The sequence below is a fragment of the Salvia hispanica genome, chromosome 6 (genome assembly GCF_029641045.1).
Source record: "Salvia hispanica isolate PSC_SH4W2 chromosome 6, Shi_PSC_v1, whole genome shotgun sequence".
NCBI classification, from domain to species: Eukaryota; Viridiplantae; Streptophyta; class Magnoliopsida; order Lamiales; family Lamiaceae; genus Salvia; species Salvia hispanica.
The window spans coordinates 41,719,288-41,743,568 of NC_142697.1; the positions used below are offsets into that span (position 1 = coordinate 41,719,288).

At 38.1% G+C, this 24,281-nt stretch overlaps 5 protein-coding genes and 1 non-coding gene across 9 annotated transcripts; 3 read left to right on the plus strand and 3 right to left on the minus strand.

The window, feature by feature from the left end:
* Nucleotides 1-16: 16 nt before the first annotated feature.
* On the minus strand, nucleotides 17-6,113 carry LOC148923823 (hyperosmolality-gated Ca2+ permeable channel 2.3-like). Of its 3 annotated transcripts, none has more exons than XM_089061741.1 (11): nucleotides 5,964-6,113; nucleotides 5,219-5,644; nucleotides 4,308-4,460; nucleotides 3,340-3,403; nucleotides 3,037-3,246; nucleotides 2,425-2,613; nucleotides 1,769-2,067; nucleotides 1,366-1,642; nucleotides 887-1,162; nucleotides 543-776; nucleotides 17-431 (listed from the first exon to the last, which is right to left on the minus strand). In XM_089061741.1, exons 2-11 carry the CDS (start codon nucleotides 5,497-5,499, stop codon nucleotides 264-266), a joined length of 2,151 nt encoding a protein of 716 aa, XP_088917867.1. In that variant the 5' UTR covers nucleotides 5,500-5,644; nucleotides 5,964-6,113; the 3' UTR covers nucleotides 17-263. The 3 variants fall into 3 exon arrangements, with proteins under 3 accessions (XP_088917867.1, XP_088917869.1, XP_088917868.1); XM_089061743.1 differs by lacking the exon at nucleotides 5,964-6,113 and adding an exon at nucleotides 4,951-5,026 and having other exon boundaries at nucleotides 5,219-5,345; XM_089061742.1 differs by lacking the exon at nucleotides 5,964-6,113 and adding an exon at nucleotides 4,948-5,026 and having other exon boundaries at nucleotides 5,219-5,345.
* A 4,245-nt stretch (nucleotides 6,114-10,358) lies between these two features.
* Nucleotides 10,359-16,498, plus strand: LOC148923824 (ARF guanine-nucleotide exchange factor GNOM-like). The gene is made up of 3 exons (XM_089060400.1): nucleotides 10,359-10,514; nucleotides 11,328-12,131; nucleotides 12,560-16,498. The coding sequence occupies exons 2-3, from the start codon at nucleotides 11,397-11,399 to the stop codon at nucleotides 16,145-16,147; spliced, it is 4,323 nt and encodes a 1,440-aa protein (XP_088916526.1). The 5' UTR covers nucleotides 10,359-10,514; nucleotides 11,328-11,396; the 3' UTR covers nucleotides 16,148-16,498.
* Nucleotides 16,499-16,627: 129 nt separating this feature from the next.
* Nucleotides 16,628-18,778, plus strand: LOC148923825 (Pentatricopeptide repeat (PPR) superfamily protein). The gene has a single exon (XM_089060402.1). It carries the CDS (start codon nucleotides 16,710-16,712, stop codon nucleotides 18,600-18,602), a length of 1,893 nt encoding a protein of 630 aa, XP_088916528.1. The 5' UTR covers nucleotides 16,628-16,709; the 3' UTR covers nucleotides 18,603-18,778.
* A 90-nt stretch (nucleotides 18,779-18,868) lies between these two features.
* Nucleotides 18,869-18,941, plus strand: TRNAA-UGC (transfer RNA alanine (anticodon UGC)). Its single transcript has one exon. It is a non-coding gene; the product is annotated as a tRNA-Ala (tRNA).
* Nucleotides 18,942-19,091: 150 nt separating this feature from the next.
* On the minus strand, nucleotides 19,092-20,999 carry LOC148923827 (uncharacterized). The gene is made up of 5 exons (XM_089060361.1): nucleotides 20,655-20,999; nucleotides 20,496-20,582; nucleotides 19,691-19,840; nucleotides 19,412-19,609; nucleotides 19,092-19,324 (listed from the first exon to the last, which is right to left on the minus strand). Exons 1-5 carry the CDS (start codon nucleotides 20,853-20,855, stop codon nucleotides 19,223-19,225), a joined length of 738 nt encoding a protein of 245 aa, XP_088916487.1. The 5' UTR covers nucleotides 20,856-20,999; the 3' UTR covers nucleotides 19,092-19,222.
* Nucleotides 21,000-21,625: 626 nt separating this feature from the next.
* PME31 (pectin methylesterase 31) lies at nucleotides 21,626-24,218 on the minus strand. Of its 2 annotated transcripts, none has more exons than XM_089060231.1 (6): nucleotides 24,029-24,218; nucleotides 23,542-23,891; nucleotides 23,343-23,420; nucleotides 22,748-22,935; nucleotides 22,068-22,241; nucleotides 21,626-21,972 (listed from the first exon to the last, which is right to left on the minus strand). In XM_089060231.1, exons 1-6 carry the CDS (start codon nucleotides 24,036-24,038, stop codon nucleotides 21,810-21,812), a joined length of 963 nt encoding a protein of 320 aa, XP_088916357.1. In that variant the 5' UTR covers nucleotides 24,039-24,218; the 3' UTR covers nucleotides 21,626-21,809. The 2 variants fall into 2 exon arrangements, with proteins under 2 accessions (XP_088916357.1, XP_088916358.1); XM_089060232.1 differs by having other exon boundaries at nucleotides 23,542-23,923; nucleotides 24,029-24,217.
* Between the last annotated feature and the right edge of the window lie 63 nt (nucleotides 24,219-24,281).

The window sequence follows — 24,281 nt, forward strand, 5'->3', positions numbered from 1 at the left end:
TAGAAACAATCTGTCATACAAAGAAACTATTTCCAGTATAGCCAAAGTGAAACCACATGTATAATAATCGTATAAAACCAAAAGCATGTATACAATTTTTATACAGACAGACAGTAGAAAGACATATCAATGTGTAAGTCCAGAAATCAGAGAGAGAAAAGCCATTTCAAAAGAGATGATTAGCTCAGCCTGCACCATATACTCTGCTCTACATAAATTAGGCCTACAAATCTATCTCACTAGCTCGTGGTAAGAAGAGAACGTTAGACTTCAGAGACATCACGCAGAAGAGGAGTAGTTGCACTAGTTTCACCGGCTAGATAATCTCTGACTGCCTCCATAGCGGGATCTTCATAGGCAGTGGTTAGTCTCTCATAGAAAGAAGATATTGAGGGGTCATTAAGATCGAGTCGATCCTTGTTAATCAAGCACTGCATCAGAAAATTGGATAGTTGATGATGATGGCACTCATACAACAAGCGGTCAAGAAACTGATATATGCATCAATCAAGTGAACAGTGAAGCTAGAATGCCGAATTTACCTCAGCAGGGTAACCTTTGAAGCTTGGTAAGAACCGTTTCTGGCAATAACTATTGAATAACAAAGTGAGAATTGGAAGAGGAACTGTTAAGGTTGAAGCAAAATGAACTTTCTTCACAGCAAATACCCCAATGGCGATAACATGCATCAATATTAGGAAAACTATTGTTGCATCATGAACAACGGGCCAAAACTTTCCGCCAGTTTCATACTTTGGTATATACACATTCAATAGCTGCCCATGAAGAACAATGAAACAAATCAGCTGCCAGTATGTGAAATATCAAAAGATAAATGAGACAGACACTTTCAAGTTAAAGTACAAAGATGAGGAAATGGGCTTACTTGGTTACGGTAGATGATATATCCGAGGCCATAGAAAATCATAACAAATGGCAGAATGAGGGGTGAGAGGAAGAAGTATATTATACCAAGAAGGCTGAAAAAGAGAATCCTGGGGATTTGTTTGTGATATGGATTGGAAATGAACTCATCTTCATTAGAACAGCAGCACAAAGCTCCTTTCAAAATTCTAAATATGAGGAACTTTAGCCGGAAAAGTTCTATACAAAATATAACGGTCCATCCAGATGTTACAACATATGCGATGAAGAATGAGGCCTGAAAAAGAAACATTAAAACATATTTTGACTTAGAATATGAGGACCACAAGCAAATGCACTACTTGGAAACTACATAAAAGGAGTGACAGACAATATTCTACTTCTTATAAATGCCCGAGTATAAGTGGGGAAATATGCAGTGCCTAAGTAGAAAACATGTATTAATAAGTACGAGATGCTTAGAGTCGAATTGATAGATACCTGTCCAGGAACAGCCACTGCTAATAGTTCAGTAAATTTTTTAGGCTCCAGAATAATGCCGAACCTGTATAGGGCTGATCCAGATAACACATTGGCAAAGAAGATGTTCCAAATGGTGAACCATAACATTTTGATACACGCACTTTTCTCAATCTGACTAAGGGCAACGTGTCCTTGCATGGAAGAGAGCACAATCATGACTGGTGGCACTAAAACTAAAAATATCTCAAGGATGAGACTCGGAAGATATCCTGTAACCACTTGGGTGACGATTTTCCTGCATTTATTTGAACATAAGAGTTTATGTCATACTATTAAGCTAGAACAAGCTGCCATTATATTCATAACCGACTAACTCTAGTTAAGAATTTCATTTTACATACTGATATACAAAATAACTTACATCCTTAATATGCCACTCAAAAAGGGCAGCATGGTCTCCAACTGAGTCAAATTAGTAAGCCCTTGGGCTATGAAAACAGGTACAAGGAACAAGATGGTTATAATAAGACATGCAAAAAAAACAATAACACTGCACATCCATCTTGTAATGAACGATGCAGAAAAGAAGGGCCAATATACATCTTGTGGATCGGGAGCAGGCTCAGTTTGCCAATCTGTGGGATTAACCCCTTGCTGGAGGTGTGAAACTATTGCCGCGCTAAAACGAGACTTGAAAGATACAAATGCAGCTGGAACTGCCTATTACAAATTGAAAGCATAACATCAGATGGTGTGCCAACTCCCAAACCATAATGTAGAACCAATACAACAGGAAGTGGAAAAAGACCAGTAATTATGATACTAAAATTTCTGTTCTAGGTCATCTGAGAAGCAACTTATAGAAAGTATTTTAAATTTAAGAAAGTAAATGACAAAGAATATGAATAATGATCATCGAAGCTAATTTGTAAATTCTCATCAGTATCCGCGCATAAATCACTCCCATTTGTAAATTAAGACAGTGAAAATTAATTGTGCGGGAAGTGGCCTCCAAAAAGAAAAAAGAAAAAAGACGGGTTCAATTCCGAACCAATGACAGAAGTTAATGGTCTTCACCTCTCCAATAAGAGAAAATTGTTCTGCACTCATATTACGCTCCATATCTTCTACATCCTTGTCATACTGATCTACAGGTTCGGATTTTTGCCCAAAAATGCCAAAACAACCATCTCTGTTGAAAATTTTATGAGCAGAGACCTCTGATTTCAGATGAACAAGTCCCTTGTAGACATTGTCTGCCTTGTTCTACATAAAATGTATAACAATATCAGCAAAAAAATAACATTGTAGATGCTATAACTTGCATTGCATCTAACAATGAAGCTTGACCTCTGCACTTAATTATATGAAGGTGCACCTAGACGTAGAGGCTAAGGGTGCTTCCCAGTTCTTTTACCTCGGACTTTTACTTGGGTGGCTAGGATACCTTTCATCACAAAAGTATACATTCAACTTATCATATAACTTGATTACATGCATCTAAACAAACAAGAATGTAACTTATAAAATGAATAGAGATGCAGTGTATAAGGTGTCCTGCAAGTAACAACTCTGTTGATGTATTCAAGACAGACAAAAGCATTGAACGGGACGAGTAAAATGAACGAGCCAACACTTATCTAGCATAACATATATGGTTAAAGAGTTAGAGCATAACTGTTTGCTTACAATTAGCCCTTTCAGTTTGTCTGTTCGATGAATCACTGAATGGGAAAGATAGGTGGATGGATAACATTCACTAAAAAAGCTCCCAACACTATCACTGAAGGTCTTCTCAGAAGTGACAGGAATACTCCGAACTAAAACAGTGAACTGTTTGGGCTGAGGTTTTGACGAATAGAAGGAAGAAATCCGCAATGCTGCAATATCGTCATATTCCTGCAGGGAAAAGTAGGAGTACGATTTTATGAACCATTAACTTTTCTATCTACTATGAAAGAAACTCAAGTCAAATGAAAATAATATGCTTACAGAGTAAAGAAGATAACAGACGACAGCTGTGAATATATAAACAGCAGTGAAGTGTATCCACAACCTTTGAGAATCCAAAACATTATGTCACTTATAGAGCAAACAGAAAGGTATGAGTGCTTAAGCAAAAGTAAATGTCTTTCCAAGTTGAGTGTTAGCTTACTCTACTATCATATAAACTTAGCATGATACATCACACAAGAGAGAACAACGCCACAGATGTATCTGCATCTATATTCTATATTTATTTGAGAACAAAGTCATGCAGGAACATCAAAAGTGTGTGCTTGTGTGTGTGTTTTAAACAGTCAAAAAAGTACTTTCAATGTCCTTATAGATACGTTCTAAGCAATACCAATATTTTCATTCTCTATATACCCCGGTATATAATTACTAGTTCAATTGTTTGATAGTTAAAATAACATTTAATATACTTATCATATGTTTTCAATATAATAGTAATATAGTATTGCCAATTTCATGCAGTGCATCAAACACGTCGTTTTACTTAGTCGATGACAAGGCAAGAGAGGAAAACATTCAAGGTGGTCCCTACTGCTTTTCTTATCCAAGAATCACATGAGTGCTACTTTAGTAAGTCTAAACTAAATTCAAGCCTAAAGTGAAAAAAAGGTTTACTAGACAAAGAAGCACCATAAAAAAGGTGAAAGGATCATTTCATAGACAGAATTAGAGCAGTGAGGTTCAGATAATTATAAGTATAGAAATGAGTTATGAGAGTGCGTTAATAAGTCTCGGAATGATAGATCAATGGTTCTCCTAATTGACAGTATAGATATTTTCCAAAGGTCTACTTGACTGATATCTATCCATCAGACTTGATTTTGTTAAGCAGTAGGCAACACAGACTTGAATAATCCCAAGTCTTTCTTCTACTTAAATACATGCACAGCTCAAACTAGTTCTTACATGGAAACTTTAGACTGATTAAACAATACAGAAAAAACCTGTTTGAACCATCATCAACATTAGAAATGCTGAAGGAATCCAGTGACTTGTTTGCTAAGTCAGTAAAGTCAATATCTAGCTGGTTCCCCATATAATTGAATGGAAGAAGAATGAATATTCCAATAATTGTAGCAAATTGAAATACTCTAAGCCTGCATACAAGGAAAAAGTGTAGGGTGGTCAGGTCAAGCTGCTGAAAAAGGACAACTAGAAAAATTAGCATAACAATCAGATTTTCAGACAGCATTTTATAGCATTAAGTGGAATAAATCAAGGAATTGGACCAAACAATAAAACTATCAAGCTCATTACATTTCAAGAACCCTCCAGTTAAATTTTTAGAAAGTGGAAATCACTGAGTTGCAGGGACAGAGGAAATATGAACCCTCATAATCAATACCAAAATGTTTACAATTCAGACAGTTGAAAATCATGATGCGGGATATTTTGCAATCAAGACATGCACATCTTTACTTCACAATATACTATTTTCCTGTATTTACAAAGAAATTTTATATTCTTTATTTCTATAGGTATTTTTGCATCCTTTTGCTACAAAATACCAAATTGGCCACACAAGATATAGTTCAAACAAAATTTTGAGACTTATTACTCCGTGAATTTGAAATTGAGTTTTACCACCTAGAACCACTTTCCAGCATTATGTTCTACATTCTTCTAGGTAGATACAAATGTTTGCTTCGCATATGCTGTTTTCCTGTCAAAAAAGTAATTTTATTTCTATAGGTATTTTTGCATTCCTTTGCCAAATACGCAAAACAAGACATGAGTCGAACAAAATCACGCAAATTCAGAACTGAACTTAAACACCAAGACCCCAGCACTATGTTCACATTTCATTCTTCCCCCACATATCCCAAAATTCAGAAGAAGTTTGTTTTTCACTGACTCGAATACAAAAATGCGCATGAACACCACAGCATCCAATCCGGAATTTTCTAAAAGCTCGGCTTCAGTAGCCTCCCATGCTCTTTTCACCCAACTGAAAGAAGATAAGCACTTTCGCAAGCCAAATACATTGGCCTCTCGAAGATTCCCTTCAGCAACCAAGCGTGGTAAATATAGTGCAGCATTACTTGGCCGGTTTCTCAGTATAGTGTAGAGAATGAGAAAAAGGAAACACAGAGCTGTGTTTATCCCCACTGAGGTTACAAGTGCAGAAAGAATCATCCCTCTGAACTCTCAAATCAACTTGTTCAACCCTTTTATCATCCACAACTGCAACACCAGCGCAGAATCACATTTGAAACTTTAATTTCAGCTTCAACTAAGCATGAGCTCGATAATTAGACCAGCGCAAAAGCAAGCAAAATTCCTGTAGCAGGAAAATTATAACGCGAACAGAAGTAGTCAATTGGTCAAGCAGAGTTTCAAATATTTGATCTACTTAATTCTCAAAAATCGCACTTCACATGGTTTATGAAATTCCTTTTTCCAAAAGCGCACACACATACACATAGACTCGCAACAGAACAGAAAAAGGTTCGGAGCATATGATTTGAGATATCAATTTCTACTGCAAAACTTCACAAAAGTTGAATTGGCTCGATTGCCAGAAATAAAACGAGTAGCTTGTGGCATAAGCATCCCTAGGTATTGACTGGGAAAACCAAAGCCCTGGGAAAATATCATACCTTTGTTTTTTGCAGAGAATTCGAAGATTGAAGCTGAGAGTTAGCTTTCACTGGTTTCAGTTTCTGTTTTTGTTAACTGTCGCAAAGCTTCGTTTATAGAACTATCTTCAACAAAAAAAAGTTTGAAAAAAAAAAAGAAAACAAAAAAAGGAAAAGAAGAAAAAAAGAAAACCATTAATTTATTAAGCTGTGGCATGTCGTGATAGGATGCGTGATTAATTTGAGGTAATGCTTATTTAGTTATAGCCGATGTGTTTTTTTTTGGGTTACCCATTTTTCTTTAATTTTTTTTTATCTAATTTAGTCGACATACAAAAAAGCTGAAGGCGCACGTGGCTGAAAAATATCTCGAAAGTGCAATTGTATGCCCACCCTGTCAAATTAAAATGGTAATCAAACTACTTCGTCCCATAATAATTCAAGTGATTATATTTTGTTTTGTTTTTAATTTGAAGGAGAGATGCAAAATGAAGGGTTTGTCTTTCAGATGGGGTAGCCAAGTGGAAAGGCTAGATTTATCTTTTTAACTACTGATCAAATTTTTTAAGTGTAATAAGGAGATAATTAGTTTAGATCTAATTCTTAGTTAAGGTTTTATTTTTTTTATAGATAAATGAATTTAAATTAAATGTAATGTCATGATATATTTGAATTCAAGACTTTTGGTCTTAACCATTCGAAGTGGTTCGTTTTATCTCCAATTTTTTTCTATTACATTAGCATTTTCCTTGTTACGTTAGCATTTTTATCTTTCAACCCATATATATGCAATAATCTGCCCAATAAATCCATCCATCCTGCAACCATTTTGATCTTTTTAAATATTTTTGTGTTTCTAAATAAAATAAAATATCAAAATAATATAATTTAACAATATAGTATGCAAATCTTCATGATATTAAAATTATGAAAAATAACAACGCGAGAGAACTATAAAAAACAACAAATAAGTTTTAACAGTTATGTGATCAAATTTCTACAATCATATCGGCCCACGTTTCAACGGTTACGTGACCAAATAAAAAAAATCAGAAATTCGTCAGGCGTGTAATCGGTCGGGAGTGTGCAATAGTGGATGACGCGCGCCTGATCACATCGGTCGATCAATAGGCTCGACCTAGGCATAGGGCAGGCAGATGGGGCATGAGTGCCCTTAGGCTCTACCGCTTGACCAACTCGCGCACGTAGTTAAGGTTCCATTTGATATGTGTAATTGGGGGTTTGAAATTGGAATTGAGATCTTCAATTCCAAATCTAAAGTGAATAATTAAAATTTCGAATAGTTATAAATTGGATATCTTCACTGCATATATTCATAGCATACACACATACACAAAATACACAATTGCACATTATATACATTATACATAAAATACACACGACACACGTAATGTATCTTGTGTGTGCATGCACAATTTTTTATTAAATTCAATTTCCTATTAAATTCAGTTCTGCAAAATTCTAGTTCTATTTGGATGTATTAAACGCACCTTTCCACACAAGTGAAACACATGAATTTGGTTTTATAACTCTGTTCCGCAAATATGATTTCTAAGCGAGTTAGTTTATGGATATCGCACTAAGAGCATCTCCAAGGGGATGGGTAAATGGAAAGATAAAGCTATATAACTACCATATTTATCTTTTTTTTATGAAAAATCATTCTCTAAGAGGAAAGGTAAATAAAGAGGTATTATACCTTTTTTCATTTTGAAGAGGTATCTTTACGACTTTACCTCTCCATTGGTAAAATTTTATAACTGCCATGCCTTCTTTTCATGAAAAAAATCATTCTCCAAAGGAGAAAGTATTTAAGAAGATAAAATTTTATAACTACCATATTTGCCTTTTTTTAATGCATATTTGCCTTCTTTTCTATATACCTTTTTCCTTTGGAGTATATTTCTTTTTGAAAGGGTATATTTCACTTTTTGAGGAGATATATAGATGATATACCTCTTTTATTTACCCTTCCTTGTTGGAGATGCTCTAATAGGTAGTAGTAATATTATTTACAGTGTTTATATTTTTTAAAAAATATTACTGTACCAAATATCTATGGACATTATATAATGACAAATTATATGATTTTTTTTCTGCACGGATCCATATGCACGTGTGTAGATCTTATACTAAAGATGTTGACTTTTTATTTTGGGAAGAAAAATGTCTTTGGCTACATCCAAAAAACACATTATAATGTCAATCATATCCATGTCAATATTAGTAGTTGACAACTTGACATATTAAGTAAATTATCATTGAAAAACATTACTACATCAAAAGGATGTTAGATTTATTAAAATAAGCGTTGCATAAATTAAATGATAAAACGAACAAGGTGAATTATAACTAATTATACAAAATTTTTGAGGGAAGTTTAATTTGAGTGACATAGTAATAGATAAAATAATCTAATCTAATCTAATTACATTTTGGATTGCATGATTAATCCGTGATAGATAGTTTGACCCGCACTTAAACTTAACCACCTATTTAAATGATTATTTCACTCCAAATGTGACTTGATTATCTAATCCTCCTCTATTATATCATAGAAAATTCTGAAAATATTCTTACAAAATTATTACCACTGCTATTCATCGATTTATACATTTTCCTATAAGAAAAAGACTTATGTCAACCCTATCCGTGCTGAGAAAAAAATTCCCTAGTCTAATTATACTAAGGTGCATGGAAAGATGAATTGACAAATGTAAATATAAATGTTACTTATGACTTAAATCTTCTATTATCTTTCCATCAACTGAAAAAATAATTTTGCGATGGTAAACTATGAAACTATTTCATTATAAACGTAATATATATTTTTAATATATACTATGTGAACACACATAATACAGTGTAATCACGTTTCACGTGAATATTTTTTCTTTAATTAATAGCATTGAACACAATAAATATGATTATATAGGTTAAGTATTTTTATTTACCTGTATTTATAATCATTATTGTATAGCTTAAAGTGTTAAATTATATATGCCATGTTAAAATATAAAGGTAGCTAATGATATTAAGATGATCAAAAAATAATTTTACTGATTAAGAAGAATAAATTTTAGTTCATTCGATTATACATAATTATGTAATGATGTACATGAAATAACATTTAGATAAATAAATAATCATGTAATGATGTAAAAGAGCATTTAGATAAATAAGTATGTAGCCGGTACACATAAACGAACATATACATAATACATCTATCTATGTGGGCATAAAAAATGGCAATCCTTTGAAATCCATTGATTGCAATGAAGATTTTTTTAATTGATTTGAAGAAGACGGAATATCTAAATCATAGAAAGAGTGCGTACGTATATTTTGCGTAGGTGTTATGGTAGATAAAAAATTCTCTAGTCTAGACATACCAAAATAGAAAGATGATGTGATGTGTCCTATCTAGTAGTAGTACTCCCTCCGTCTGCAATTAAGAGTCCGGTTACTTTTGCGCACCTATTTTATAAAAATGATAAAAAATAGTTAAAGTGGTGAAATGGTAAAGTAAAAAATAGAATAATGTTGAGAAGACTCTTGTCTCAACATTATTCTCTCTGTTACTTTACCATTTCTCCATTTTAACTATTTTTTATTATTTTTATAAAACAAGTTCGCAAAAGTGACTGGGACTCCTAATCGCGGACGGATGGAGTAGTATAATTTGACAAATAAAAAATATACATAGCTCCACTTCCAATCGAAAATTACACCTCCACACATGATAATTATCAAAATTTGTAGTACTATGGAACTATGAATATTGCATATACTTCATTTCATCCCCAACGAACATGCACTTTGGGTTTGACACAGATTTTAATGTAATACTACTTCCGACCTACAAGAATATGTACTCTTTTCTTTTTAGTTCGTCCCACAAGAATATGCATTTTATAATTTTGAAAAGTCTTTTCTCTCTAATGAGGCGTGATCCATTATCCACTAACAATATTGTAATTACTTTTTCTTCTTTACTTCTCTCTTATTTTACCAATTTTACATTAAAATCCGTATCAAATCCGATGTGCATATTTTTTGGAGAGTATATGGGATATTCATAATTTCTTATATTACAAATTTTGATAATTATCATGTGTGGAGATGTAATTTCTGATTGGAAGTGGAGCCATGTATATTTTCATTTGTCAAAATATTATAGATAGGACACGCCACAATCATCTTTCCACTTTAACACGTCTAGTCTAGGAAATTTTTTCTCGTTTATGCTACCATAAATACCATTAATTACATGGATTAAAATATTAATCATATTAATATTTAATTACTCCCATTTTTAATCAGGCCTCGTGGGTGGCCAGAGGCGCAAAAAACGCTATTCGCCATAACGGAGAAACGTGATATTTCCCAGATTTCGCATTTAACCCAAATAATTTTATTTTATTTTATTTTAATTCAAATCGCAACAATTGTCGCCTCCGTCACCGCAGGTAGCAAGCAGGCGACGACCCCCCTGCGGAGAAGCAAAAACTACCTTTTCCGTTGCGTCGTCTCCGATCTCCAATCGCACTGGTAATCCCCTCTCCGATTCGTCTCTATTCGCTTCGTGAAATTTCGAATTCTCATTATCAAGCTGTTCGCTCTCTGTTTTTCTCACTCCTCACTTCCCATTTCTGGAGCCTCTATCAGTTTGATTCGGCTGTTAGGGATCTAGATGTGAATTTGATTGCGTGTTGGATCTTTCATTGTCACTGGTTTAGATCTGAGCTCTCGACCTGTTTTCTATGCGTTTGATTCGCGGGGCGGGAAAATGTAGTTAGGTATTATGTGATTTGGGGGCTGTATTGTTCTCAGGAGTGGAATTGAGTTTGGAATTCTGCTTTCTTTTCTTATGCTACTATATGATTTTAAGCAGGTACATTGGGTGAATTTTCTTTCGTTTGATCGGCCCAATCATAATAGTATATTAGATCACTTTCTTACGAAGCAGTGATTTGAGACCTCTTGCATTTAGATTGGCGATGGGATACTTGCTTTCCGAGATCTTAGTTTTTAATGTATACTATCCGGCTTGCTTTGAGTTGTTTGTCTCTAAATGTGAAGGCAAAGGCAAATCTCGATGTTGTGAATTTTACTTTTTTTTCTAGGTTTTTAAATCAACCTGCTCTTGTGCACTGAGTGTTCCCTCAAATTTGGAAAGCTGTTTTAGATATCTGGTAGTCCAATTTCATTCTCTTTAGTTGAGGTTCCTCTTTAAACATGTATTAAGAATTTAGAGTAGGTGCTATTAACTAGCCACCATTTTTGTTATTTAACATTCCATGCCATCAATTATATTCAATCTTACTAAACTTTGTCAATCTACGAATAAACTGTGAAATGCAGTACTAAATCGAGCTGCAGGGCACTTTATGTATGCTCTAGAAGCCTAATTTGCGGCAGTAAAGAAACAAGATGACGAGTTTGCCAAATCAGCAGAATGGGTTCAATGGCTTGGCTGAGCAACCCGATTGCCCACTCAAGCTTTCTGGCGGAGCTTTAGCATGCATGGTGAACTCTGAGATTGGTGCGGTTTTGGCTGTGATGAGAAGAAATGTGAGATGGGGAGTGCAATATGCATCTGATGATGAGCAGATAGAGCACTTTCTCATAAAATCTTTCAAGGAACTCCGAAAAAAGATATTTTCTTTTAAAAATCATTGGCATACGATTGATCCTGTTCTGTACGTCCAGCCATTTTTGGACGTCATTAAATCTGATGAAACTGGTGCACCAATCACTGGTGTTGCGTTGTCATCTGTTTACAAAATCTTAAATCTGCAGATACTTGACTCAGAAACTGTGAATGTAGACAATGCCTTAAACCTAATTGTGGATGCTGTCACAAGCTGTCGTTTTGAGGTGACTGATCCTGCTTCTGAAGAAGTTGTTCTGATGAAAATTCTGCAAGTTCTTTTGGCTTGCATGAAAAGCAAGGCATCTGTTAATTTGAACAACCATCATGTATGTAGCATTGTGAATACTTGCTTCCGTATAGTTCATCAAGCAAGCTCAAAAAGTGAATTGCTGCAAAGGATATCTCGCCACACAATGCATGAGCTGGTTAGGTGTATATTTTTGCACCTTCCTGAGTTGGAGGGTGAAAGGAATCAATTACCTTGTGGAGAGAAGTCTTCTTCAATTGTAGAGGTAACAAGTGTTCTTATTTAAATTAATACCAACATTACGAACTAAATGTGCTTTTGCCTCCATCATATTGATGACAACCATAAACTTTAGACATTAGTTTGGCTTACAAGTTGAACTGTTTCACTGACTAACACTAATATAAAGATACTAGAATAAAGTAAACCAGCAGAAAGAATCTTCCATTGCTTATAATGTTTGCATATAAGTTTCTGAACAACATGATTTTAGAGATAGTATTAGTGAATTTCCAAATCCTAAATGTAAGTTAAGCTGAAATTCACTTTTTGTGCAAGAACATGATCAGTTGAAATCAAGTGGTCATTACAAAAATTATTATTTTTAAAGTAGTTGTCTGTTTGTATAACTATTTTACGCTGATACAAGCCATGCTAAGTTATGTATTTCTGAAGCTAGAGTGCCCATTGCAGGACAATGCCGCCACACAGAGTCCTACATCTGAGGGGAAGGCAAAAAATGAAATTTGCATTCCTGCAGAATCTGAAAATGAAAAGACTGAGAGTTCTCCTGGGAATGATGGCTCCTTAAAGGATGATTCTTCAATGATGGACCCATATGGAGTCCCATCAATGGTGGAAATATTTCATTTCTTGTGCTCTCTTCTGAATGTGATGGATAATATAGAAATGGGTCCAAAATCCAATCCAATAGCATATCATGAAGATGTTCCTCTTTTTGCACTGGGTTTGATTAATTCTGCGATAGAATTGGGCGGATCTTCTTTTGGGAATCATCCTAAATTATTAGCTCTGATACAGGAAGAACTATTTTACAATCTGATGCAGTTTGGCTTGTCAATGAGTCCGCTTATTCTCTCAACTGTATGTAGCATAGTTCTGAATCTCTATCACCATCTCCGAACTAAATTAAAACTACAGCTTGAATCTTTTATTTCCGATGTGCTGTTGAGGATTGCACAAAGTAAGCATGGAGCTTCTTATCAACAACAGGAGGTTGCTATGGAAGCTCTTATTGACTTCTGCAGGCAGCCTATGTTTGTCGCCGAGTTGTATGCCAATTATGATTGTGATATATCATGCGGAAATGTGTTTGAAGGCCTTGCTAACCTGCTGTCAAGGAGTGCTTTTCCTGTTAACAGCCCTTTGTCGGCCATGAACACGCTTGCTTTGGATGGTCTGATTGCTTTGGTTCAGGGCATGGCTGAAAGAATAGAGCACGATTCATCAAGTTTAAGGGAAGCCATTCCAGAACTTGAAGAATATAGTTCTTTTTGGATTCTCAGATGTGATGATTATGGAGAACCTGTTCACTGGGTTCCATATGTTCATAGTAGAAAGAACATCAAGAGGAAGTTGATGATTGGCGTTGATCACTTTAACAAGGATCCCAAGAAGGGTCTGGAATTTCTTCAAGGATTAAAATTGTTGCCTGACAAACTGGATGCCCAAAGTGTAGCATTTTTCTTCAGGTATACAGTGGGAATAGATAAAAATAAGATTGGGGAATTTCTAGGAGGTCACGATGAATTCTGTATTCAAGTTCTTTATGAATTTGCTAGAACTTTTGATTTCCGGAACATGAATTTGGATACTGCTTTGCGCGTGTTCTTGGAAACTTTCAGATTGCCTGGAGAATCCCAGAAGATACAGAGAGTGCTTGAAGCATTTTCTGAAAGCTATTATGAGCAATCATCAGATATTTTGGTCAATAAGGATGCTGCTCTGCTGTTGTCATATTCTATAATATTGCTCAATACCGACCAACACAATGCACAGGTCAAGAAGAAGATGAGTGAAGAAGATTTCATACGTAACAATCGCAAAATCAATGGTGGAAATGATCTGCCTCGAGATTTCTTATCTGAGCTGTATCACTCTATATGTGAAAATGAAATTCGCATGGTTCCAGATCAAGGAGGTTCTGCTGGGATTCTGACACGAAGCCACTGGATTGGTCTGACACACAGAGCAAAACATACATCGCCATACATTGTATCTGATTCAGGATCCCACCTTGACTATGATATGTTTACTCTTTTGTCTGGTCCTGCAATTGCTGCCATATCCGTAGTGCTTGATCATGCGGAGGATGAAGATGTTTCACAGTCATGCATTGATGGATTCTTGGCCATCGCTAGGCTTTCAGCTTCGTATAATCTGGGTGAAGTCTTGGATGATTTGGTTATCTCTCTTTGCAAGTTTACAACCTTGTTGAGTCCATCTTTCAATGAGAAATCAATTCTTTATTTTGCGCATGACATAAAAGCTAAGATGGCAACTGTAGCAGTTTTTACCATTGCAAACCGTTACAGTGACAGTATTCGATCAGGCTGGAGAAATATACTGGACTGCATCTTGAGTTTGCATAAAATTGGCCTTCTTCCTGCACGCCTTGCGAGTGATGCCACTGATGAGTTGGAGTCTTCTCCTGATAATGGTCAAGTGAAAACATCAGCTACTTATTCACCTGTAGCTCAGGTGCCAGCAACAATTCCCAGGAAATCATCTGGGCTTATGAGCCGGTTTAGCCTGTTGTTATCATATGATGCAGAAGAACCTGCACCCCAACCCTCAGAAGAACAGCTTGCTGCTCGTCAGCGTACTCTGCAGACAATACAAAATTGTCACATTGATAGCATTTTTGCTGAGAGTAAGTTTCTGCAAGCAGAATCGTTGACAGAGCTTGTCCGTGCTCTTGTCTTGGCTGCAGGACGTCCTCTCAAAGGGAATAGCTCTTCAGAAGATGAAGATACAGCTGTTTTTTGTCTGGAGTTGCTGATTGCAATCACTCTAAACAATCGGGATAGGATCATGCTTCTATGGCAAAATGTGTATGAGCACATAGCAAATGTTGTTCAATCAACAGTGATGCCTTGTACTCTTGTAGAGAAGGCTGTCTTTGGTCTCCTTCGCATATGCCAGCGATTGCTTCCTTACAAGGAAAATCTTACTGAGGAGCTTCTCAAGTCTCTGCAACTAGTATTGAAACTTGATGCCCGGGTAGCTGATGCTTATTGCGAGCAGATCACACAGGAGGTCATGCATCTTGTGAAAGCAAATGCAATGCAGATAAGATCTCATTTGGGTTGGCGGACAATCATATCCTTAGTTTCAATCACAGCTCGGCACCCAGAGGCATCTGAATCAGGGTTCGAGACACTGTCTTATATTATGTCTGAGGGTGCCCACCTGTCACCTGCTAATTACGTGCTTTGCGTGAACGCTGCAAGGCAGTTTGCTGAGTCTCGTGTTGGCAATGTCGATCGGTCTGTCAAATCCTTGGACCTGATGTCTGGTTCAGTCGTTTGTCTGGTGACGTGGTTTTCCCAGACTAAGGAAGCAGCGGGTGAGGAAACTGCAGTTAAGATGTCCCAGGATATTCTGGAAATGTGGATGAGGCTTGTGCAGGGATTGAGAAAAGTTTGCGTGGATCAGAGAGAAGAGGTCAGGAATCATGCCATCGTGTTGTTACAAAGATGCTTGACAGGAGTGGATGGCATCTCTATACCGACTGAACTGTGGCTGCAATGTTTTGATCTCGTGATCTTCACATTGCTTGATGAACTACCGGAAATGGCTCAGCAACAATCTGCCAAGGAGTATCGAAGTGTGGAAGGATCAATGACACTGTCTCTCAAACTCTTGTCGAAAACATTTTTACAAGCCCTGGTTGATCTATCCCAGTCAACTTCATTCTGCCAACTCTGGTTAAAGGTGCTTGGTTGTATGGAAAAATACATGAAGATGAGATTCAGAGGGAAAAGAAGTGAAAAGATCCATGAATTAGTCCCGGAGCTTCTAAAGAACACTCTGTTAGTGATGAAGACGAATGGAATTCTCGTACCTTGCGATCCCGTTGGAGGAGACAGCTTTTGGCAACTGACTTGGTCGCACGTGAACAACATAGAACCAACTTTGCAGTCAGAAGTTTTCCCCATAGAAGAGCTAGAGAAGTTGAAAGAGAATCACGCCAAGGCTAACTGCAGCCCTCTCCCCGATGGAAGTGTGCTCGTTCCGCCAAACGAAACTGCAGCTTGAGGATATTTATTCGTTCATCCGTTTTGTTGTGCATTCCCCCCACCCCGAGGGAGAAGATGTTGAAATTCCTAGAGATACAGAAACTGGAAGCCCTAGGTTTATAGTGAAGGGTAAAGAGCATCAATTGGGTGGCTCTGTTGCCCATTGTTTTGGAGGATGATGAAGAGGAGTAATGATATATGAATATGGTTGAAACTTTTTTGCAGCAGTGTATCCTTAGAGAAGTATTACTTGCTATTGTTTGTACTATAACGTATTCTCTGATATTATATAGCTTAAACATACTATTACAGTGGACTTTATAATTCAAATAAGTAGTTTTTCAATGTTTCAAAGGCTTCCTATTTTCAATAGGGTTTTGCTTTCTTTTTTTTCACCCCTTTTGATGACATGGCAATTAATTTTGGCAAATCTTGATTATGACTTGCTTATTTTGATCAACAAGATTTGGTAAATAATCGTTTCTCTTACAAAACATAAATAATCGTAAAGAGTGGTAAATGATGAGAGCAAATTTCAATTTTTTTTCACAACAAATTTGCAGCAACTCCTTTTTCCTCTTATGAGATGGCCAATTTCGCCCACTACCGCCTCTGCACTGGCTCGCCATTGCAGGGCCCTCATAAGATCATGCGCTCAACGCTCAGATATCGCCGGCGGCCACAAGCTTCACGCCGCCGCCGTCACCTCCGGCCTCCTCACCCTCCCCCAGCTATTCGTCGGCAATGTACTAATGCAAATGTATGTCGCATGTAAAGATGCGACGTCTGCACGCAAGGTGTTCGACGAAATTCCTCTCTCGTTTAAAGACGCCGTGGACTGGACCACGCTCATGGACTGCTGCAGCCACACCGGCGCGGCGCTGGATGCGCTCACCTTGTTCGTTTCAATGCGGAGAGAGGGCGTCCCGATCGACCACGTCGCGATGGTTTCGTTGTTCGGGACTTGCACGAAGGTGGGGAACATTGTGTTCGGGATTCAGGGGCATGCTTGTATGATGAAGATGGGTTTGGATTTCTCCGCTAAATCGCGGAATGCTGCGATGGATATGTATGTGAAATGCGGGCTGATGGATGATGCGAAGATGGTGTTCGACGAAATGCCGGAGAGAAATGTCGTTTCTTGGACTGTGCTTTTGTGGGGTGTGTTGAAATGGGAGGGGCTGGAGAGAGGGATGAAACTGTTTGATGAAATGCCGGAGAGGAATGTGATTGCTTGGACGATAATGATCGCGAGGCACGTCGAGAATGGGCTTATTCGGGAGGCGTTTGATCTTGTTGCTGAAATGGTGTTCAGTTGTGGATTCTGCCTGGATTCGAGTTCCTCCCTTTGCTCCATCTTGTCGTCTTGCACGCAGTCGGGGGATGTCGCGATGGGTAGATGGGTGCACGCGTACGCTCTCAAGGTGACACGGGACGCATCAACAGATGTCAAATTCGGCACAGCTGTGCTTGACATGTATTCAAAATGTGGCCGGATCGACACTGCTGTTCGGGTCTTCGAGTCCATGGAGACGAAGAATGTTATCACATGGAACGCCATGCTCGGTGGATTGGCGATGCACGGGAAGGGCGCTAAGGCTCTCGACATGTTCAATCAGATGGTGGAAGAGATCAAACCAAACGATGTCACTATCACAGCTGTTTTAGCCGCTTGCAGCCACTCGGGGCTGGTTGACGAGGGCCAGAGACTGTTCGACATGCTTGAGAACGCTTTTCAGCTCCGGCCATCAATGGACAACTACGCTTGCATAGTGGATCTCCTGGGCCGGGCAGGGCGTTTGCAAGAAGCAGAGGCCGTGATACGCAGCATGCCAATGAGGCCGAACGAGGTCGTGTTAGGGTCCCTGTTAGGCGCCTGCAGCGTGCACAGAGCACACGACGTGGCAGAGCGTCTTCTCAAAGATCTGACCCGAATGCATCCACACAACACCGAGCATCACGTCCTGCTATCAAACATGTATACTTTGTCGGGCAAGACGGCCAAAGCTGATTCTTTCCGGAAGGATCTTAGAAACAGAGGGATCAGAAAAGTGCCTGGGATCAGCACAATGTATGTCGACGGGAAGATGCACCAGTTCGCTGCAGGGGAGAGGTCGCATCCACGGATCAAGGAGGTGTATTTGAAGCTGGATGAGGTGATAGGGAGGTTGAAAATGGCTGGTTATGTACCGGATACGAGCTCCCAAACCATATCCGGGGACGAGGATGGGAACGAGGAAGAGAAGGAGCGAGCGTTGCTGTGTCATAGTGAGAAACTGGCGGTGTGTTTTGGGCTGATGAGTACCAAAGCTGGTACGCCTCTTTGTATTTTCAAGAACTTGAGAATTTGCAGAGATTGCCATTCGGCAATGAAGATGGTTTCGAAGATATATGATAGGGAGATTACTATTAGAGACCGCAACCGTTTCCACAAGTTCAAGAATGGTGGTTGCTCTTGTTCTGATTATTGGTGACCATATCTACTCTAGATAGATGATGAGGAGGACTAACATGAATTTGTTTTTGTAACTCTGGCTTAATTTGTGATCTAGTCTAGATAGATGATGAGGGCCATCATCTTGTTCTTGATCTATAATAGATGCTATGTACAATTTTATGGATAAAAGATTTAACTTACCATTTTATGATACACACTCTCTATTTTTCCATGCAATAAAGGTAAATTTACCCACTTCCGTTTTAAGGGATATAAAGTTAGATATAAGGAAGCATAGCTAAAGGGGATGTAGCTCAAATGGTAGAGCGCTCGCTTTGCATGCGAGAGGCACGGGGTTCGATCCCCCGCATCTCCAATTTTTAACTATGTCTTTTCTTATTTTAATTACATTTTTAAGTACATTTTCACTGTGTTTTTTCCTTATTTTAATTAAAGAGTTTATATTTTAGAAAGGGAAAACCACATTTTCCCACACTCTCACCATAAAATGGCTCATGAACAAATCTTGAATACATAACTTGCTATTTTTGGAAATAAAAAAAAGATAGCATTTTCATTACAGTATGTGAATCTTCTTGATAAGACAATTATTCACAAAAGAGTAGGAATTTGTTGCATTTATTGTGTTGAATCCCATCATGCTAAAGCCTTTGGTCTTTCTCTCTTGAATTGACTATAGTCTGCAGTCAAGCTTCCGTTTACTCTATCTTTCATATTGCCAACCAAACTCTTCAAAACCTGCATCATACAAACAACGCAGTGTTACAAAATTAGTTAAGAAACGACTTGTGCCTTTAGAAAACAGGATGGACGAAGATGTCTAACCGACTCTGCAACATCTCTTCGGATGTCCTCAGGAATCAGCGAAAGCACGGGAGGTAGGACGAAACTTATGCTCATCTGTAGTTGGCCTTTCAACCTGCTGCGTGATCCACGTCTGTCGGGATAGAGAGCCCCTTTCACGCATAGGGAGAATTCTGACGGCTTGATAATGTCATCTAGGCCCTGCAGCTCCCACTTAATCTGCAAGATGCAAAACTCGTTGTGAAGAAGTTGGAGGCAGAAGTGATGACTGTGGGTATATATATAGTATGATTCACTTACGATTTCAAGATCAAGAACTTTTGAAATATCGGAAGGGATTCCGTGTGGGTATCCAATCCCATTAGATTTACATCTAAGCCTCATGTCGACTACTGGTGACGCAGTCAGAAATAGGAATTCTATTGGTAGCATCCGTACCCTCCACACGTCCTGTAAGCAGCTAACACAAAATCAGATCATCACACACTCACCAACACACATAAAAATCGCAAATTTTGCAGGTAGATAGAAAGACATGCCACCATCAGTGTACATATACATGAAACACACGCTCGTTTGTGAATCTCTCAAGAGTTGTTCGTCTTTTTGGGTGTGGTTGTCACTTTTAACTAGTACAGTAAGGCTACTTGATGCAACTCCATGGTGCTATGCAACAAAAAAGCTTCCTACACTAACTATCAAGGCAGTATTTGAATGCTTGTGAAGTAGTCATTCCCACATGTCTATTTCTTGACCAAACAAGCTTTCATTACTCCCCGTTTCAAACTCGACTCGTAAACAAGGAAGTTGAGATTACATAAAACACCTAAGGGGGAGGCATATGAATCAAAGCTAGGGGGATTTTGGGCTTCTATTGCCTAATTTACATCTTTGGCCCTGTTTCCCCCTTGTTTTCAAGCTAAATCTCCAAAGTTGAATTGCAATGCTACAGATTTGGGCATGAGAGATCAGATTTTGAGGTAGAGGGGCATAAATAATCTCTCTGCTATCTTCCACTGTTAATGAATTGAAGTGAAGTAATAAATGTATCCAATTTCCCGAATTTATACCCTAGAATGAAAGGAAAGAAATTGAGAGAGAAAACCTGATTGATTTGGTCGCTCCTACGCTTATCTGGAAAGATGGCCTTAAAAACCCTGGGCTTATCTTCCAAATACTCATCAAAGGAAGCCTGCACATTTCAAAATTGATCAAACTCATCACCACAGAGAGAGAGAGAGAGAAGCAGAAAGTGTAAATTTACCCCGGGAATTTCGTAGAGAGGGATGTCAGTGGAAATTCGTGAAGTGTAGGTGGTTGGATTCACCATTTGAGCGTCTATCTTCATCAGCCGCAAAGGTTTCGTAACGGCGCATTGCCATTTGAGTTTGAGGATTGGCCGGTCTCTCCTGAATCCGGCGGGTGCAAGGGCGGCCCGGCACGGCGGCGGCGCAACCTCGGTCATTAATTACAGAATTTGATAAGTGGAGAGAAAGGTAATTGTTAGAGATTGAAGAGGACAACCATATCTATGCTTCCTACACATGCCCAACTATCAGTGGCCAACCTGCCTCATAAGTAGGCCCCACTTCATCTCTCTCTCTCTGCTGAAATCGCGCCCACCGCTTTCTGATGATCATGTTGCTCCCTCTCATGCTATTCCTTCCGTCCCTGTTTTTTTGCTTCTTTTTATTTTTCTTTTTTTTTTTTTTTAATTTGAAAATTTAGTTTCTAAGTGTCGTTTTTTTATGTGTGTAAACAATGTCATTCTCTATATTACTTGAGTTTAAAATTTCTTTCACATTTCGCTCAAATTCTAAATCATGGAAAATTTATTACACTCTATTGATTTTTACTACTGTATCATATTTTATGTCTGTGGAAAATACCAAGTTTCGGCTCGTGTGAACTAGTATGTGATATTATGGACACATACATTATTAATTACTTAGTTGCATTTCTATAATAAATATTACCTCCATTCTCACCAACAATAGTAAAGTCACGTTGTTTAATCAAAATTTGGTGAAATAACATGTGGATAAAGAGAAAAAAATGGTTAAAGTGTTATTATTGGAAAATAAGTCACCTCACTAGAGAGAAATACTACCTATTTTTTTTAAAAAAATAGAGAGGAGATTTGGTGAATGACCCAAAATTACAAAAAATGGTATACTTGAACAATAGTTTATCTAAAAGTTAGGAGTAATATAAATTCATCTAAAAATTACTGTATTAAAAGTATAACAAAGAAGTATTGGATATAAATATAATAACTGTGGTGCACAAATTAAGTAGCTAAAAACAGTAAGCTCCTCTTTTGTTCTCTGAGGTGTAGACTGATAACAAGACAATACATAGTAGTAGTAATGAAGTTTGAAGTAGTAATTTGTTTTACAACAATATCCAACCAACACAACTAAGCCGAATATGGCACTCTTATAGCCATCTTTGGCGCCAGCCATGGCCGCTGTCGATCTGGATCGATGAAACTGTGTGCAACAAACTCCTCAGCCTCCTCATCTATCAGTTCTCTGCACCAAGTTACACGCTTTGAGGGGCAACTGCCCGGCCCGAAGCACCTGACCATTTCAAAACACAAGCAATCATACACATCATTCATACTCGAAATCTGTGTATGCACAAGTATTCATACTTGGGAGGTGCATTCACTTACTTGTATTCATAAAAGCAGGCGCTTCTTTCGTTTTCAACCTTTCCCCAGTTATGCCACCCCACTGGCTTAACACAGGCATCCAAATATGAGTACGCAAACACCACCCTTCCAAAAGGTCCCCATGGTCGCCCAAGATGGGTATACTCCTTTTTCCCGTTACCAGTAATCACACATCTGCATCACAATATATTCAAATTTTTTCAAGCAATCTTTGTTTGCAGCAATGATCTTGATATAGCAAAGAATGAAGCATTAGTACAATAATTAGTTCTACTCAAATTGCAAATGAGTAGGCACAAGATCATGGTAGTCATCCCAACATGGAAAGATTTGGCCAAAATCCAATGATTTATACATTTATTGCAGCATTCAGATCTATACAGTGTTTGAACAGATAGAAACTGTTGTTAAAATTCAAAGTGTTTGAGATAATGGATAGTAAGCGAAAGGTTAGTTCTTTCATGTTCTAAAAAGATGTGATTCATTCTCTTCAAAACAAAGGAGGTACATCCTATAAACATCTGTATACCAAATTATCCTCAGCCACCTCTAAAGAAATGTTTTTAACCCATTCTGTATGAACAAGGCAATCCTTTATGATATGTAACAAGTCAAGCATACATTTTCAAATTCACAAATTTATGTCAAAGACAACGGCAAAATTATAACACATCACAAACCTCAAGAATATATATCCTGTGGTCTCTGTCGATGTTTTCCTGCTTTGAGCTGTAATAAAACCATCAGATTTGCAGTGGATATGACAATGCTCCAAGAGGGCAGTGCTATTGCCAAAAATGAAGTCCACACTTCCTTCGACGTAGCAATCCCTCAAATACTGCTTCCCGTAGTGCAAATACAGCGTATCCTGCATAAGTTCATACATACCAATTGAATATAGTAGATCAATCCAAATCTAGGCGAGACGTCCTTGTTACATGAACAAAAGCACAAGCAAAAAAGATGTGCTAACATCCGAGCTATTAGTGAGTGGTTATATCATCATCGGAAAGCACAAATCGAGTCATATTTTACACGAAGGAGGCATGCGATCAAGACAAACGTGCTATACCTATGTTCAACCATTGTTCGTTGTAACTTAGCTACCTACTCAGCTCTTGCTCTGTGTCATTCATCTTCTGAGCTTAGCTAGTTATTAAGCACAAAACTCAAACAATTCAATAAACTTGACAGGTTTCTACTAACAAACCTCTTCTCCTATTCCTCAATCTAAACAAATGGTGAAAACTAGAGAGAGAGAGAAGAGATAGAAACCTGCCAACCAAGAAATCTGCAATTATAGAAGGCACAACGATCAGCCGTCACTCTAAGCGCCACAGCTTGTCCCGAACCCTAACCACACAAAATTGAATCAAATTAGGGCAAAATTCATAACATAACTTGAAACACACAGTAAATCAAATGAATGATTGTAGACATAAAAAGAAGAAGAAAAGAAATCAATCAGTCGCACCTGAGGAGCGGAGTTTTCGAAGGTGATGTTCTCGGCGATGAAGTCCTCCCCTTCAACAATAGTGCTGCCGCAGCCAAAGGTGCCGGTGCCGATCACGCGCGCCGCCTGATGGTGCTCGATGCTGGTGGCGGTGTTTTGCCAGGTGAGGACGGTGGCCTCGGGGCCGATTCCAGCGAGAGTGATGAGGTTTTTGGTCTTAGGCACGTAGAGAGGCTGGCGATAGACGCCTGGAGCTACGCGGATGACGGTGCGGCAGGCGTTGCCGAGGGGCACGGCGTCGATGGCCTCCTGCACGGTGCGGCAGTCGCCGGAGCCGTCCTGCGCCACCGTGATTACTCTGGAGCCCATTGCTGCGTCGGAAATGTGGAGTGGAGTGAGATATCTGAGAGATCAGTGAATAAATCTGCGTTTACGATGCTGGAGATTTATACACACAAAAAAGGTTCCTTGAAGAAACGAATCAACGATTTATTCTCTCTTTTTTCACCTTTTTGCATAATCTGCAATTCGACTTAATTCGCATCATAAAAGACAGAGATGAAGATAAAGTAACAGATTATTCATTGCACTTTACAGTGTGATGAAACTGTAAATGGTGGAGACCATATCAATAAATTGCATTTGTAAAGAATGAATTCCAAATTCTAAACATTTTTTGTTTCAAAGCCTACTAAATGTGGATTTCCTTTTTATTTTTGGGAAAAAGGAAGGGTGAAAGAGTGATAGTGATATTGTGATAT